This window comes from Phalacrocorax carbo, chromosome 1 (assembly GCF_963921805.1).
Source record: "Phalacrocorax carbo chromosome 1, bPhaCar2.1, whole genome shotgun sequence".
NCBI lineage: Eukaryota > Metazoa > Chordata > Aves > Suliformes > Phalacrocoracidae > Phalacrocorax > Phalacrocorax carbo.
The window spans coordinates 217,997,132-218,013,364 of NC_087513.1; the positions used below are offsets into that span (position 1 = coordinate 217,997,132).

The window sequence follows — 16,233 nt, forward strand, 5'->3', positions numbered from 1 at the left end:
AAAAAGAAAATGTCGATGCAACCTATTGGCTGTGCCTGATGGAGATACTCTTACAGTCCCCGCTTCCATCCTCCCTGTGCTAGGAAATCCCAAGCAGATCCTTCGCTGAAGACGCGTGAGAATGTAAAAACGCATTTCCAGCCCACCTTCCCCAAATACTGAATTGTATCAAATCCAGCAATCTTCTTCTGCCAATTAAAACATGTCAGCATCCTCCTTTACCGCTCCTTCATCTTCGCTTCATCACACTTGGCACACCCGCCGTGACCTCTAGTTTCTGCATCTTATGTCTTGACTGAAATAGAGATTCATGGGAGTGATTTGGGGACGAGTTAAGGCAAATGTCTGTGTCCTTGCACTTGATTTCTCTAGGGCATAAAGAGGTTTGGGGGTACAACAAATATTGTTCCTGCCTCAGCTATGAAAGTCCTCATCCCCCCAGATGATGGAAGTAAATTTTTTTTGACTTTTTCTTAGAGGTTTCGACAGGAGACCTGACACCAATTATTCCTCTGCAGCCTGAGAACTGTCTGTACGCCTCCTCTTACAAGGTGAAGTCTCTGTTCCTCTTGTAGTTTGCCTGGTTCTTGAGTTTCCTGGGGAAAGAGGTCGGATTCTTACGCTGTTCTGTGCACCCTTCGTGTTTCACGTCTTGGGATTTGTCACAAAATCGAGAGAACGGGGGGGCTGGGTGGAGCAGGGTGTGTATCCGAGTCAGAAATGAACGTATTTATTGTCGGGGAGCGGAATGGTTGTATCTTAATCCCTTCCGCTCAAAGGAACCTCCACTGTGCCTTTACGTACTCGTTCCTCTCTGTACTGCCTGTTGGGGACCTCACCGTAGGTCGCCGTACCCGGCGAGAGCCCTCAGACTGGTCCTTCGGAGCCTTACCTTCGCTGGGATGTCTAAATGCAAACCTCAAACTGAAAAGGCCGGTTGGGCAATTCTGTCCTGGCGTTGTGCAAAGCCGGTGCTTAGACCCAGGCACCGCTGGAAGCCTGCATCTTAAGGTGTTGGAAAAGCCTTTAAACGCTTGCACAAATTGAAAGGAAGGGAAGTGAAAGCCCTAATTTTGCTCTGCATATGTCATTTTGTCGGAAGGGGTTTTTTTTTCCCCCCCAAAAAATAATGTTTGTTATTTAAATTTTAAGGTAGCAAAGATGAATTTGAGGCCCTGGGGGGCTTTTGATCTGTATTATAATGCTGGGAAGGCAATAATATTTCTTACTAAAATTATTCAAATAGTGTCAAAATTCTGTTGGTAGAGGTCCATTTCGAATTTGGTATGATCAACAACTTTTTAAAGTCAAAAGCTTCAAATCAGATGGAAAGGCCTTTCGGAGAAGCTCCTTGCAGTGAGAGCACCACCGTCATCTGGTTGCTTTCAGTCGGGAGGCAGCAGCCAGCGCGTCGTCGTACCTGGAAACCAGGAGCTGCAGGATTTTGCATGAGGTGAAGGAGCCGGTTTCTCAGGGACGTGACAGAAACCAGCGTAGCTGTGCCCTGCATAAATGTTCACAAGTCCCCTGCCAGTCCCGAAACGACGGTGATGGGAAACCTGCAGCCCGAGTGGGCTTTTATGCTTAATCCACCTACGGAAGCTCATCCGCGGGGCGCAGAACGGAGGGGACCCAAGCGGCGATGGCTGTCGAGCTCTCCCCACCTGGGAGCTTGCTGACCTGTGCAGGGTCCCCCCCAGACCCGTGGGCTCTGCCTCGTCACCTTCAAGCACAAAGCCTTGCGTGTGGATCGAGGATGCTGTGGTTCAGCCCCTGTCGGCAACGCGGCACCCCGCAGCCGCTCGCTCGCTGCCCCCAGCCCCGTGGGGCGGGGGAGAGAATCGGAAGAGCAGAAGAAAAAAAAAAACACAAATGCCACCCCCCCACCCTCCCCCCAAAAAGAAAAAAAACCCCGTGTGGGTTGAGGTAAGAACAATTTAATAATTAAAAAAAAATTATAATGATTATGATAATAGTAACAATAATGATAATATTAAAAGGAAAAGGGAAAAAGAGAAAAAGGGAAAAAAAAAAACAAAAACAGAAACACAAGCGACACAACCGCTCACCACCCGCCGACCGACGCTGCCGGTCCCCGAGCCGCGATCGCTGCCTCCCACCCCCGGCCAGCTCCCCCAGTAACACACTGGGCATGGCGTTACATGGTATGGAACATCCCTGTGGCCAGTTTGATCAGCTCTCTCGGCTGTGCCCCCTCCCCTCCCGGCTGCTCGTGCCCCTGGCAGAGCCCGGGGAGCTGGAAAAGCCCTTGGCTAGTACAAGCACTGCCCAGCAACAGCCAAACATCGGTGTGTTATCAGCAGTTTTCATCCTCAGCCCAGAGCACAGCACTGGGCCAGCTGCAGGGAAGAAGATTAACTCTATCCCAGCTAAAACCATGGCAGAGGGGTACATGAAAGATCTGGAAACAGAGCACGGCCACGTAGGCTGCTGCCTCCAGTGTCAGCAGCAGCTTCTCCCCCAGGAAAGCTGCTTCCAGCCCTGCACCGAAGCCGCCAGGTTGCCGTGGAGGGGAGAGACCCGGTCCCTGCACAGCATCTCTTGCTCCTGGGCTTCGGTTCGCTCCCCTGCAAAATGCGTCCGGTGTTTGCCTGCGGTGGGTTACGGCATTTCATTTGTCTTAAGGTATTTAAAAACTCCTAGATGAAAGAAGTACATTTCTTCTGTCACCTTTAAATTGCCTGGTCGTTGGCTTTTCCACATCGCTCATTTTGGGCAACGGCAGGGTTCAATTCCCCTCCGTTTCAAACTCCCCGGAGCCAGGACCCCGCGCCGTGCCCGTCGTGACCCTGGCGCGTGAGCGCGAAGCTCATTCCGGGGCGTCCTGCTGGTGCTCGCCGCGTCGCGGCGGCCCGCTTGCCCCGTGGGCAGGCAGGTGTTGCTGCGAGGATCGGGCAGCCGGGACTCGCCTCGCTAAACCGTTTTTCTGGTGGAAGTGGGTGCTGCTTTGGGTGCGGCCCATCTCGCGAGCTGAGTTGAGCTGTTCCCCGGACCAGGTGCAGGGCGGAGGAAGGGATATTGCATCGATTTGGGGAAAATAGCATTTCTGACTCCTTCAGAGTAGCTGTGAGATTCCGTTACAGCACATCATTGGCAATTCCCCTAAGAATGGGTCTTTCCGTGGCCGTAGCCTGTTGGCTGCTCTCGGCTCTGAATCCAGGGATGACCTGGTGGCCCCAGCCCGCCGAGGCGGCTCCGTGCTGGCAGCCAGGGGAGGGGGCAGGTTGCGTACGTACATTTCTGTGCCCCTGCTCCTGCGTCAGGTGAAGCAAAGAGCTTTTCTGGTTGTGCCTGCAATGGCTGTCTCGCTCCCCTGTAGCTGCCAACCGAAATTCTCCCGTCGGTCTTGTCCCTCCGAGTACCATCGCACGGAGCCCGTCGGGTGGAAGAGCTCGGGGCTGCTGGAGCTGGCACAGCATTTGCTTTCGGATAAGCACCCCCTCACACGTCCTCGCGCCTCTCTTTGTGCATGTACATGAACCTCACGCGGGGGCCTCTGGGACCTGGGTGTGTTTCAGAGGAGGCCGTGCTGGGAAGCGGTGTTGGGTCGCTGGTGGTGCGAGGGTGGGATGGAGCGGCTGAGCGCGCCCCGCGCTGCTCGGGGTGCCGTGTTCCCTCTGATGCGCGTAGACCTCGGTAAGGGGTCGGCGTGCCCGGGATAAACCCTGCAGCAAAAAGAAACCGGTGCTGCGTGAAGTGCAGGCGGAGGGTTGTGCTTGGGGGTTCGCAACGTGCGGGGTCGTAGAATCGTAGGATGGTTTGGGTGGGGAGAGACCTCCCAACCTCATCGAGTCCAACCCCTGCCATGGGCAGGGACATCCCCAACTCCATCAGGTCGCTCAGAGCCCGTCCAGCCTCACCTGGGATGTGCCCAGGGATGGGGCATCGACCACCTCTCGGGGCAGCCTGGGCCTGTGTCTCACCACCCTCAGCGTAAAACATTTCTCCCTTTGATCCAGTTTAAATCTCCCCTCCCTTAGTTTAAAACCAGTAGGTACCGAATGTTCAGTCGCAGCGAGCTTGTCTCAGTGGCTCTTTCTCATTTTTAGCTTTCTCGGTACATATGTGTTTTGAGGATCTGATAATAAGTAAACAGTAAAAAAATTCTGCTTGAATCATGGTTTTGGTTTTTGTTTAGCACTTAAACCCCCACTTATTTGCTTTCGTTCTCTCACATGTGTCCACACTTACACTGTCAAAGGGGGGTTTCCACGTCGAGTTGTAATTCTGATGGAAAGCTTTGCAACTTGACAATTTGATACTTGAGCCGCCCCGTCTCTGTGATCACAGTCGTAGTTTTTTCAACAAAGTTATTTTCCTCTTAGCTCTTACATCTTCGTGGTCAATGCTATCTGTATTGTCCTAAAAGGGCACAGCTGCTCTGGGGTTCCGATGGGGAGGCTCTCCTGTAGCGTGTGTTGCCAGGCAAATCGTATCGACAAGATTTTGAATTTCATCCTCCTTTTTTTTTTTTTCCTTCCCCATTCAAATTGCATAAATGTTCTCCAGCTTCTTTTTCCCCCACCCCCCTTAAATATGGATGTAGCTCATCTTCTCCCTTTGTGAAGCCGGGGCCACAGTCCCTTTTAGCATTATCTTAAGTTCTCCTGCCGAGCTCTGGTGCGGGCGAAATGCCGCAGAGTTAGTTCGCGTGTTCTTTTGACTTCAGCAGTACCTCTGGTTCCCTTCCAGTAACTCGTCACAACCACCTGAAGGACTTCATGCTGGTGGTGTCCATCGTCATCGGCGTGGGCGGCTGCTGGTTCGCCTACATCCAGAATCGCTATTCAAAGGAGCACATGAAGAAGATGATGAAAGACCTCGAGGGACTCCACAGAGCTGAGCAGTCTCTCCACGACCTTCAAGAGAGGTAGGTTTTATGCATCCGCCAGGTTGGAGCATTCAGCTGTTGAGCTTGCCTTCAAGGTTATTCCTCATTTAGATTTCAGGAAAGATTTTCTTTTCAGCGGTTGTGCTTCTGTGCAGCGGTGACCTGGCGCTGCGCACCAGCGTCAGCGCCTTCCTGCGCGACCCCAGCAAGCCTCTCCTCGCAGCTCACCTGGGTGCCTGCCTCGTACCAGGCTACTCGTAAAGATGCGCGTGCTCACTTGACCCGCTCCTTGGCGGTGACGTGCTAATTATTTGTACTTGCAGTGTGGCACGTGAAGGCCTGGGCGGTAAAAACTCCCTCGCCTTGCTGCGATCCTCAAACGTGGCAGCGGCGTCCGGCGTCTCCCGCGCCGGGTGGGCTCCGGGGCACGCTGGCGCGTAGCCGAGCGCAGCCGTACGTGCTCCCGTGCAGTTTTGTTTCCTTCCCGCGCTGTTTTTGGTGTTGCGTTCTGTCTGTTTCGTTCAAGTTCTGCTCTGATGGTCGTTCCTGGTTCCAAAAAATAGTTTCTGAGTTTCCGGGAAGGCTTGACCCCGTTTGGTTTTGCTGCTGGTGGTGCGCGAGAGCTCTCCTCCCTGCGCTCCTGAAAGCCTACTTTGCGGCTTTAAGGAGCAAAACGTCCAACTGAGCAAAATGGATGGGGGCTTCTGTGCTCAACAGCGGTCACTCTTCGTTTTGAGTGCGTTGCCTTATTCCAAATAGGTGCTTCCTACTTATTTACCACATCTAATTATATAGGAGCACTTAAAGGCACAGTGGTTTCTACTCCCAGTCTGACTCGTACTGAAAGTATATCAGGATCCCCACCCGCCGAAATTAGAGTGTAAATCCGGTACCTGGAGGGGAGGAGGAGCCTCTTACAGCAGTGTAAGGTAATCCAGCTCGCTTAACTTCGTCATCCAGGCTGGTCAGGTTGTTTCACCCTGGCTTTTGATGGAGAAAAGCGTGCCGAAACAGTGGAAGCGATCAGAGGGATTTCAACCCTCTTGAATTCTTCGAGCTACGTGTGGAAGTCCGTGCTTCCCTGCCTGCGCAGCGATACCTGCACCCAGGAGTGTTGCCTGGGAAGAGCGAAAAAAAAAAAAATATTTTGGAGTGTTACATATGAATAGTTGAACTCCAGGCACTTGGACAACACACCGTAGCTTCAGGAACGTGACCTCTACTCACAGAAGAGATTGTCATGGTTCCAGTAAAACTACTCGTCGGAGAATGGGCTGCAGAAGAGGCCCTCTATAGGCACAGGAGCCTTCTAGGAAAGGAAAGAGCATTCAAGACCGTTGATGACTAACCGGTGGGCTTTGCTGGCAATAAGATTTTTTTAAGGGCAGATTTCGCAAATGTACCAGTACTTAAGGGGCAGCTACAGAGAAGATGGAGACTCCCTTTTTACACGGAGTCCCATGGAGAGGACAAGGGGGATGGACACAAGTTGCTCTCGGGGAGGTTCCGATGGGACACCAGAGGGAGATTTTTCACAGTGAGAACAGTCACCGTTGGAATAATCTCCCCAGGGAAGGGGTTGGCTCGGCCACGTTGGGCACCTTCAAGAGTCAGCTGGGCAGGGCGCTGGGACATCTTGTCTAGGCTGGGCTCTTCCCAGAAAGGTTGGACTAGATGATCCCTGAGGTCCCTTCCAGCCTGGCATTCTGGGATTCTGTGATAGCAAACAACAGAGCATGGTAGTCTTGGACCGTAACTATTTTTCATTAGTTTTAAGTGTAATTTTGGAGGATAAACCTTAATTTGGCTGCCATATCAGCTGATGGCCACATTCCTGGTGGCTTCTCCAAAAGCAGAGCCCGGCCCCAGGTACGCATGTGGCCGCTCGCGGGTGGTGTAACGAGCAACCTGTGCGAACGCCAGGATCCCGGGGAGGTCCGGCCACGTGGAGCCTTTGCAAGCAGCCGAGCCTTTGGAAACCGTACGACGTACCCACAAGGCTGCAGCCTGAGTCCTTGCCTACCTGCTCCTAACAGCCTTTGGGGAACGGTCCTGCACGTGAGCGGTGCTCGAAAGCCTTTCTTCTTCAAGTGTGGTCGCATCAGTTGGTGTCTACGTGGAGACAGTACCGAGGTGACGGTGCCAAACTGGGCACGTTCCCCTGGCAGTAATGCGGATGCACGACCTGCTTTCTTTCTGGCATAGAGATAGGATAAAGTGCATTTCCCCTCTGCCTACCGTGGAGCCGGCTCCAATCCACAGCTGGTTTCACAGAGCTGTGTGTAATTTCACTCTACAAGTTGGAAATACCCCAAGGAAAAAGATAAATTTTTTTTTCCTGCAGCCAGAAGGACACAGGAATTCCTTCTCAGCGTCCATCTCTTGGAGCAGCAGGGGCATGTCCAGGGCGGGAGGTCTCTGCTGGGTGTCACTGAAGAGCAGGTCACCCCAGAGGCCCCAGTGCCGGCTGCTGTGAATGCGCAGTGTGGGGGACGACCTTGGGATCTGCTGCCGAGGGCAGAGCCACGTAAACAAGTAGATGTGCCTGGGAAGTTTAACTAATGCTCTAAAGCCAGATAGGAAGAAACACAAAACCGTGTATACTAAGCATAGCTTGAGTCTTAAGCCAGAGCAGCTTGTGATGTTCCTGCGGGGTGTGCGGCTTGTCCTCTGCGGAGGGCACTGAGCTGGAGCTCAAGAAGTGGGAGGTTGCCCTTCTGGGGCTTCTTGGCAGAGGATTGATCTAGTCCTTCTCTGAAGAGGGGAATACGCCTCTGCGTCTTCATCCTTGTGCCCCAAAAAGGTTCAGCGGTGGTCCTCGGCCGCTGTAGAAATGGCAAAAGCTACCAACAGCACGTTCCCACGGACTTGTTCTGAAATTCTGCTCAGAAACTGCTTTTCTAGAGCTTGAAGTAACCTCCTTTGCTGGCTCACTGAAATTCAGTGCTGGACAGACCCCCGGAAGGCACGTGATGCCTTTCCAGTTGCCCACCGGCTGCTGGCGCCGTTACTTGGTGAACAGCTCTGACATGCTCTTGAAGAGTCGGGAAGGGAAGATTGATAGAAAAGAACATCTTTTGTTCCTTTTGTTCATCTTCAAAATACCTTTTGAGAACATCCCTCAACAGTGACACTTCCCAGTCAATTAAATGACCCATCGAGATAAAAAAGTTCGTGCCGTAGCACATCCTACGGATGATTGAACATCCGAATTGAAGATCTGATTGTACTGAAAATCTGCTCCTGAACTGTGAAGCCCCCAGACGGGCCTCCGTGTCTTGCCCTCGTTACGAGTGCGGCCCTGAAGGCGCTCCGCCGTCCTGTGGAGCTCAGTGCACGCGGAACAGTGAGGCTGGGTGTGAGCGGGATGCACAGATAAAACGCGGTTTTGTCCATAACCAACACAAGAAAATATTGGCTCTGCTGTCAGTCAGAAAACGGTAGGAAGGGAAAATACGGCGTTAGAGTGCCTTTGAGAGTTATCTTAAGGATAAAATTCCTTCCCATTCTGCGTCAGAGTATAGGGGAATTTCTCCTTTAAACAGAGATATTTTGGTGGTTTAGGATCCTTACGGCCCTAGTATGGAAGAGCTTCGGCACTGATGAACAGGGCAGAGAGCGTGGGTTTATCTAAAAACTTGGAATGTCTTGGCCAAGCGCCTTTTAAAATTGGGAGGAAAAACACTTGAGTTTCTTAACAGAGCTGTAAATTGAAAATGAGCCTTTTCCAAGAAGAGAGCCGACATCACGGCTGATGAGAGTCCAGCCTGTCCAGCCTGTTTTAAGCCGCCGTCTGCACGCCAAGGAGGAGTCTGAGGAAGAGGAGTCCTTGGCTGGGACAGCGAGCGGCTTCGCCCGCGGCCCGAAAGGTAGCGCCGGGACCCTGCTGTCGGTCCCCAGCTGGTCGAGGGCGAGCAGGAGCCACTGGGGGAGCCCAGGAGTGCCCTCCCGAGGTGTGCGATTTGTCGCTTGCGGGACCGGCGCGGCACGCCCGGAGCCACGCCTCGCTGTCCCCTCTCGTCTGTCTCCCTGCCCACCGCCCCGTGGGTTTGCTCTCCAGTTTGAATGCTGAAGATCTTGAGCGGGAGAAGATTTTATGACCTTGAAATACTTTTTCCTGGCTAAGATGTTTCCATCTGGGGTTTTAGGATGTTTTCTTTTGTTTCCTATCCATTGTATGGACAGTTTTACTTGGTTATCGAAAAATCCTTCTGCTACAAGGCACTGCTGGTTTTGCTGGTTGAGCTGACGCCTTGCCATCCTCACAAACGTTGCTGGTAGCTTCAGCGTAGATGATCTTTACCCAAGATCCCACCGGCCCATGGGAAGCTGCCCGGGCAGGGCAAGAGGCGCATGCAGGGGGAAGGGGCGGGTGTGGGCAGGGAGCAGGGCTTTGCTTCTCGCGGCAGAAAAGAGGGGTTCCCTCAGTCTGGTCTGGGTTAAAAATAGCGTTGCCTCCGCTGCTCCTACAGTACGGTTTTGTCCAACTTTTATCGATTTGTCTCAGACTGCGATAACTGAGACTTCTGAGAGAGAGGTTCATGTTGGGAAGGTGGGGCTGTTAGATGGGTTCTCACGGAGTGAGCCACAGCACGTCATTGTGTTGGATCCAGTAGCTGAAGTCCCCGTTCTGGAAACTCATCGCATCTTGATTTGGAGTTATCTGGAGATGGACGTACCACATTCCTCAGAAATTTGATCCCGGATTTAACTGTTGCCATCATTTAAAAAATATTTTTTGAATCATTTGGCTGGACCTCACAAAGGAAGGAGCCCTTTAGTACGCTTACTTCTTTCATTGGTAGTACTCGTTCAACCTGATTTTTCAGAACCTTCATTATGAAGCAAACCTCTTAATTTCATTTCAACCGACTGTTTCTGGGCAAGGTGAAGACGTGTCTAAATATGAAGGCTCTTGCAAGGGGAACGCCGAGACGTCCCATCTGGGTGGTCGTACCAGCTCAGGCAGATCTTCCCCTCCTTTTTTTTTTTTTTTATTAAAGGCATTGTCTTAACTTTTGTAAAAACACTGGAAATGCAAATTAATTTGAGGCTTATTAAAGGGAATCTTGATGTGATTATTAAAGAGAATCTTGATGTGCTTTGGAAAATTAAGAAAACACACACTGAGTATTTAATAAATGAAGTAAAGTTGAGGCTGTGGAGTAGACAATTCAGTTTCCTCCTGGGCATGGTGAACTTTCTCCTTGACTATGCAAAGACAGACCTCTGTTGGCATCAGCACAGAGTAAATAAGAGCAGGGTCGGTCGAGGCCGTGGCCGGCCAGCCCGTCGCGGTGGCCGCGCGCAGGCAGCCCGCCACGCACGGCACTGGGCTCTCGGTCTCTGTGTGTTGCAGGCTGCAGAAGGCTCAGGAGGAGCATCGCTCTGTGGAGGTGGAAAAGGTGCACCTGGAGAAGAAGCTGCAAGATGAGATCAGCATCGCCAAGCAGGAGGCGCACCGGCTCCGAGAACTGCGGGAGGGCACGGAGAACGAACTGAGCAGGCAGAAATACGCCGAACAAGAACTGGAGCAGGTAAGGGTTCAGCCAGGGGGATGCACTTACAGGCGAGACGTGCCAGCAAGAGCGGTAGGAAGTTCATCCTCCCGTGGATCCAGTGATGTTCTGCTTGTAACGCTCTTACGCGTTTGCTTTTCCCCTCCCTCTGTGGAGGGAAAGATCCAAGTATTTCTTCCACGGCTCCACGTTACGCGTCCCCTATACTCTATAGCCGTGCGTGTGTGTGTTGGGCAGCAGGGAGTGGGCGGGCGCTGCCTCGAGAGCGATGTGCTGCTGCCGCACGCCGTCCTAGCTTGCCCTGCAGAAGGAGAGGTGTTGAACTTGACCTGTAGCTGCACCCCTCTGATGACTTCTAACTCCCACTCCAAACCATAAGTTCATTCTTTACTTTTTCCTTTTGTATCTACTCATGGTTTTAGGAGAGATTTAGAGTGAGGTCGGTTGTGCTTACCGTGTTTTCTGGTGGATCAGAGAGGTGTACGATAGAAATATCCATCCAAGGAAATTTAGCACTAGGTTAGAATCTTTACAGCAAGGTTAGGGATCATATGCAAGTCTCAAAATTGTTAGTTTTAAGTTTAAACTAGCAGGAAAATACGTCCCCAAGCTACATATCGTAATGTAGGCCTAGACAGAATATTCCATATAATGCTGCTGCTGGCAAAAATGAAACCTGTTGGGTCCAGGACACACAGAGCATTTGTAAAATAATTTGCCGTAGGTCAGAAAAAGCATTCCCAATCCTACATCTAAAAACCCTGAGACCTGTAACAAAAGGCATAGGGAATAACAGGGCAAAGAGCGAGCATCTGGGAATTTTACCTGCAGAGGAAGTTCAAGTTGCTGCTTCCTATTTCACCTGAGGGGCAGTTCTTATCTGACTTCAATGTAAAGATCAGTTCAAACTGAGTTGTGTGAGCCAGAATTGCATGAGCCAAGCCAGTACCTTGGATATTCTGAGGCCATCAGCGTATCCTCCCAGCCTGACCGTGCCCGGTCTTTTATGCCACCATGGAGAACGGGGAAGGCAACGAGACAAGAATCAAGGGTTTCCACTGGTAAGGGAGAAACAAATGTCCTGGCCCATCGGGTAACCAGGGAGGCACGGGGCGCTGCAGCCTCGCTATGCAAATAGTCAGCAAACAGCAAATTTCCTTCCTGCTTGGAATAGCAACAGCCCAGGCAGCCGCAGGCGCCCGTTACCGGCTTTGCTCTCGTGATCCGACATCATTCCTGCCAACCGGCCATCCAGCCCCTCCAGAGAGTCGCTGAGCTCAGAGACGGGACGGGACGTGCGTTGGGGCATCTGTGTTCACGCACGCACAAGTTTGGTCGTGTCGTATTGCAGGTCATTAAATAAGGGCGTGTAGCCTTCCTCTTGTAACCCCAGGCCCCCGTACCCGACCTGCTCCTGGCTTTTGGAGAAGGCAGGGTCTCGTCCATTCCGCTTCCCCCTCCGCTTTACGTTTGTTAAGAAATCCGAAAAGCCAGAGGTGACTTAACCGCTCTGTTGTTTCTTAGAGGCCTTCGGGAGGGATGCGTTGACAGGGTGAGTATTGGTTTTATCCACCTGACCCACACTGTGTGATTATAACCTGGTCACCGTCCCAGCGAGCTGTAGACCACAGATAACATTAACCAGTCACTCCTGCTGACCGTAAAACTCATCCGATTTTAAGATATTCTTGGGTCCCAGGGAATATAAAAACAAGACCTTCATTTGCACCAGTTGATTCTTATCACTGAAAGGACAGCGGAGGGTTTGGAAGCTCCTGCTGGAGCCGGGCGGATGAGATGGAGAAGCGGTGTATTTCTGGGATGGGGCTCTCCCGTACCGGGTTGTTCGTACCGACCCGCTCCCCTCGCTAGGTCAGCCTCCCCCAGACCACGGACCCCGCCAGGGCTGCAGACCCAGAGGGCGTTCCTTGCTCCGTAAATTGTTGCTCTTAGTTGTCAAAATGAGATCTTGGAGATCTTCACAGGAGAACGTAGACACACGAAGTGACTCCTGTTTGTGCTGGCTCCCCTGCAGACCCAAGAGGGTTTGTGTTTTGGACACTGCTGTATGATGGCTCATCTCAACCACTGGTCCTTGGCTGTCGTTCTGCACTGCTTCCCTTTTCCACCATTCCATAAAAGTGTTCCTCTAAATATTTTGAGCACTCCTCTACCCCAAATACCTGGTGGCAGGTTTCCTTCCCGCTCATCCCCCGTATTCCTAAATCCCAGACGCTTGTGGATCGTGCTCAGGGTTCTGCCTGGGGCGGGAGCAGCGCCTGGTGCCGCTGGTGTCAGAGGGGAAAAACCAGACCTTCCTGGGGTCTGCGATTCTGAATTTGTAACTTTTTGAAGGATTTGGGTGATGTTATGTTCAACACAGGACTAAATCACCCGTAAGCGGTATAAGTAGCTGACCTCTTCTGTGCAGTGCCTCCCGGGTACTTCTAGATGGACGTACTCCAGGATAAAATATGGGATTTCAAATATCTGTGTGTAACCTGGTGCTTTTGGCTCGCTACAAGTTACGCCTATGCCAGACTTGGTGAGACGTGACTGAGTTAAATAACGCGTTAAGGGAAAAGATCCAAGTTTGAGCAGTCTCTTAAAAAAAAATATGCTCGCCTTCAGTCCGCTTGTGGCTGTGGCTCTGTGGGAGACGAAGAGGCACCGGCATCGGGCGAGGGCGGGTGTAAGCACGGCTGTGGGAGGCGCGCGGCGGGCATTGGAAGGGTCTGGTGCAGAGCCCGAGCAGGCCGCTGGATGCTCCCGGTGCCCCTGTGCCTCTTAGACCTGGGCCCTGAAGGAGCAAACGGGACAGGCGTTATCCAGGCATCGTCGCGGTGAGCCCTGACGGCGTGTGGCAGTGCCGTAGCTGGACCCTTCCTCCCAGCGCCACCTCCGTTAGGGGAAGGCCTGCCTTGGTGGGCCAGGGCTGGCTGGGGCAGCGAACGCTCTTGAAGGTGCTTAGGGTTGGCTTTTATTTTAACAGCAACAAGATCTGTTGTAGAGTATGTAACCACGCATTCCCCTCCTGAGCTTGGAGGAGCTGTGGTTGAAGGGTAGTCCGGTCCCACCACCGCTGCGCTGCCCCGGCATCGCGGCAGCTCCGAGCTGCGGTCGCCGTCGGTTTCTCCAGTACGGAACACGTTAACTTCTTGCAGGGCTTGTGTCAGGCTTCAGGTTTATCAAAGTCCCTCCACATCATGTGTAATGGAAGAGAAGCGTTAATTCTTGATGGTCTCTAGCACCCGATGCTTTTACGTAAGGCTTTAGTATCTTCAACTTGCTTGACACCCACTTTCTTCTAATTCTGTAATCGCTCCCATCTCCAGCAGGATAAGTGAGTGTGTGGAGGAGACCAGACCGATGGCGTGTGAGCTGGGATGGAAGGAGAGTCCCCCAGAAAGCTACAGAAACTGCCAATTCCAGACGTGTTATTTCTTTTCCTGACCAAGCAGCACATGTTTTGTGTCTAAATATTTTTATCATCTTGCTCCAGTGTGAAAGTTGTCTCTTGACAAGCTCCCTCTGTTTGGCTCAGTAGCTGCAGAGAAAAAAGGCGATTGCCTGCACAGTCTTGTCAGCAGTTCTGCCTCAGGAGGAGAATCTGTGCGTTTTGCAGACCCGCAGGCAGGCAGCAAACTTTGCAGAGATCTCTGGAGGCTAAGATGAGCACCCTGAATATCCCTACCTTGTCTTAGGAGACATGGTAGTGTTGGGCTGGTGGTCGGACGTCACGATCCTAGAGGTCTTTTCCAACCTTAATGATTCTATGGTTCTGTTCTGCCTAACGTCAAGTTCTAACTTGCGCATCGTGCTGTCAGCTCCGGAGGGTTTGCATGCGGCTCGTGCGTCGCGAGGCACAGGAGCCGATGTGAAGAGGTAGACCAGGTCAGCTGTGCCTTCCCTTCCTGCGAGCTGAGGTGCTGAGGCAGGACAGCACCGCCGTGGCTGGAAATTTCTGAGGAAGGAGCTCACCTTTAGGGCCAAAGGAGAGCACTGTAGGGTGTCCTGGTCACCCGAGCAGCAGCCTTGTCTGTCAGATGGCTGCCCTGCTGCGCCCCGCGCTCCCACGAGCCCGCAGCACCAGGACGCCACCTCTCCTAACGCTCTGCCATGAGTACGGTTCAGTTGCATGGAGTCGTCCTTGTTCTTTTTTTACTATTTTCTGGTGCCTTAAAGGCGCCGGGTTGGCAGCCAGCGGCTGGGGTGGCCCTGCAGGAGGGCAGGCTGTCCCCGCCGCTGCTGCAACGCCGCGCCGGCCGCTTCTCCCCCAGGTGCGGATGGCGCTCAAGAACGCCGAGAAGGAGCTGGAGTCCCACTGCAGCTGGGCTGCGCCCGAGGCCCTGCAGAAGTGGCTCCAGCTGACGCACGAGGTGGAGGTCCAGTACTACAACATCAAGAAACAGAACGCGGAGAAGCAGCTGCTGGTGGCCAAGGAAGGGGTGAGAATTCCAGCGTCCTGTCCCGGGGAAAGGTTTGGGGATTGAAACCCGCACGGTTGGTTTCTCTGCACCTTATTTCCCTTTTAACGCCTTATATTTGCGTTTGTGCTGCGCAGACGTTCGCAGAGGTGTAAGTAGGGGCTGGAAGGGATACGGAGCCGTCGCCTCTGAGGGCGCAGCAGCCGTCCGCTGCGTTAGCCTGCCGTCAGCGGGCTGGAGCCCGGGGAAGGTGCAGCGTATGAGCTGCTGCCCGCGCGGCAGCACTGGGAGAGGCAGCGAGCAGGAGGGTTTGCACCTGTTAAGCATCATCCCTGCTCTCCGTGATTTACGTGCACGGGCCACAACACTTCTAACACGTGCACGCGGTCTGCAGCGATGAACCATTTCTGTATTCCCCGTTGTTTAAAATTTTCTGTGCCAACCAAAAAGCGATGAGCTGCAGGGAAGCTGTTGTAGCACGCGTTTGTCTCTGTGGACGTGCACAGCGGTCAGAGCTGGCAGCGCGGAAAAATTTGTCTGCCTTAATATGCTTTTGCTCTGAACGTTTTAACATTTCAGTGGTTTTCCTTTCGCTGTGTCAGTTCTCAGGTCCACATCCGTGGTTTGTCTTTTGCAAGTGTCGGGTTAATGCCACTGGATCTGTGAACCAGAGCGCTGCGTGTGGCGACTTTGATTTTGAATATACACTGTGCCGCAGAGGGGAGGCAAAAAAACCCAGCCCCAAAACAAAAAACCTCCCCAAACCAACAACCCTGGGGCATTAACAGTGTTTCTCTGAAGGTTTACTCGCGGGAAAGACAAAACAAGGCTCTATGAGAGAGCCATTTGCTGTATGAAGTAGCTGGTTCAGTTCCCTCAACTCTTGGGCGATCAGGAGAAGGGCCAAGGAGGAACCTGAAACCCACAACCTGCTTACTCGCTGCTGGCAAATTCCTCACCCACCGTGTTAGGAAGAATAACATCCTTCAGTAAAATCCCAATTCACACTATTTACGTGTGTGCAAACAGCTGCAGGGGCTATTTCTGTCTCGGCTCATCCAGGATGTTCTTGTCCTGGAGGAGACATAAGGTTGTCTTCTTCCTGTGACCTTTTTCTGTTGATGTTCCAGGCTGAAAAAATCAAAAAGAAGCGAAACACCCTGTTTGGAACATTTCATGTTGCTCACAGCTCATCTCTAGATGATGTTGATCATAAAATCTTAACTGCAAAGTGAGTATCTACCTAATACCTTCCCTTATTTCTGCCTGCCTCGGTCTCATTTTGCTGAACGTTTGCTCTGTTGACTTTAGTTAGCTGGGGTAGGGCTTGCTGCTTTTAATCAATAACCTTTTAATTTTATCTGTGTGACACAAGAAATCGCAGTTATGTAGGGCAATTAAAAATCCTGTCAAAATGAGGATTCAGGAGGCTGCA

The 16,233-nt window shown here is 52.3% G+C and overlaps 1 protein-coding gene across 8 annotated transcripts in view; it reads left to right on the forward strand.

Annotated features, from left to right (window-relative positions):
* Nucleotides 1–16,233, forward strand: part of STIM1 (stromal interaction molecule 1) — a 103,676-nt gene that overhangs the window by 69,450 nt on the left and 17,993 nt on the right. For all 8 annotated transcript variants that reach the window (XM_064441640.1, XM_064441642.1, XM_064441641.1 and 5 more), the window contains exons 6-9: nt 4,714–4,891; nt 10,212–10,389; nt 14,652–14,819; nt 15,929–16,029. In XM_064441640.1, coding sequence (XP_064297710.1) covers nt 4,714–4,891; nt 10,212–10,389; nt 14,652–14,819; nt 15,929–16,029 — 625 coding nt within the window. The remainder of the gene's footprint in view (nt 1–4,713; nt 4,892–10,211; nt 10,390–14,651; nt 14,820–15,928; nt 16,030–16,233) is intronic.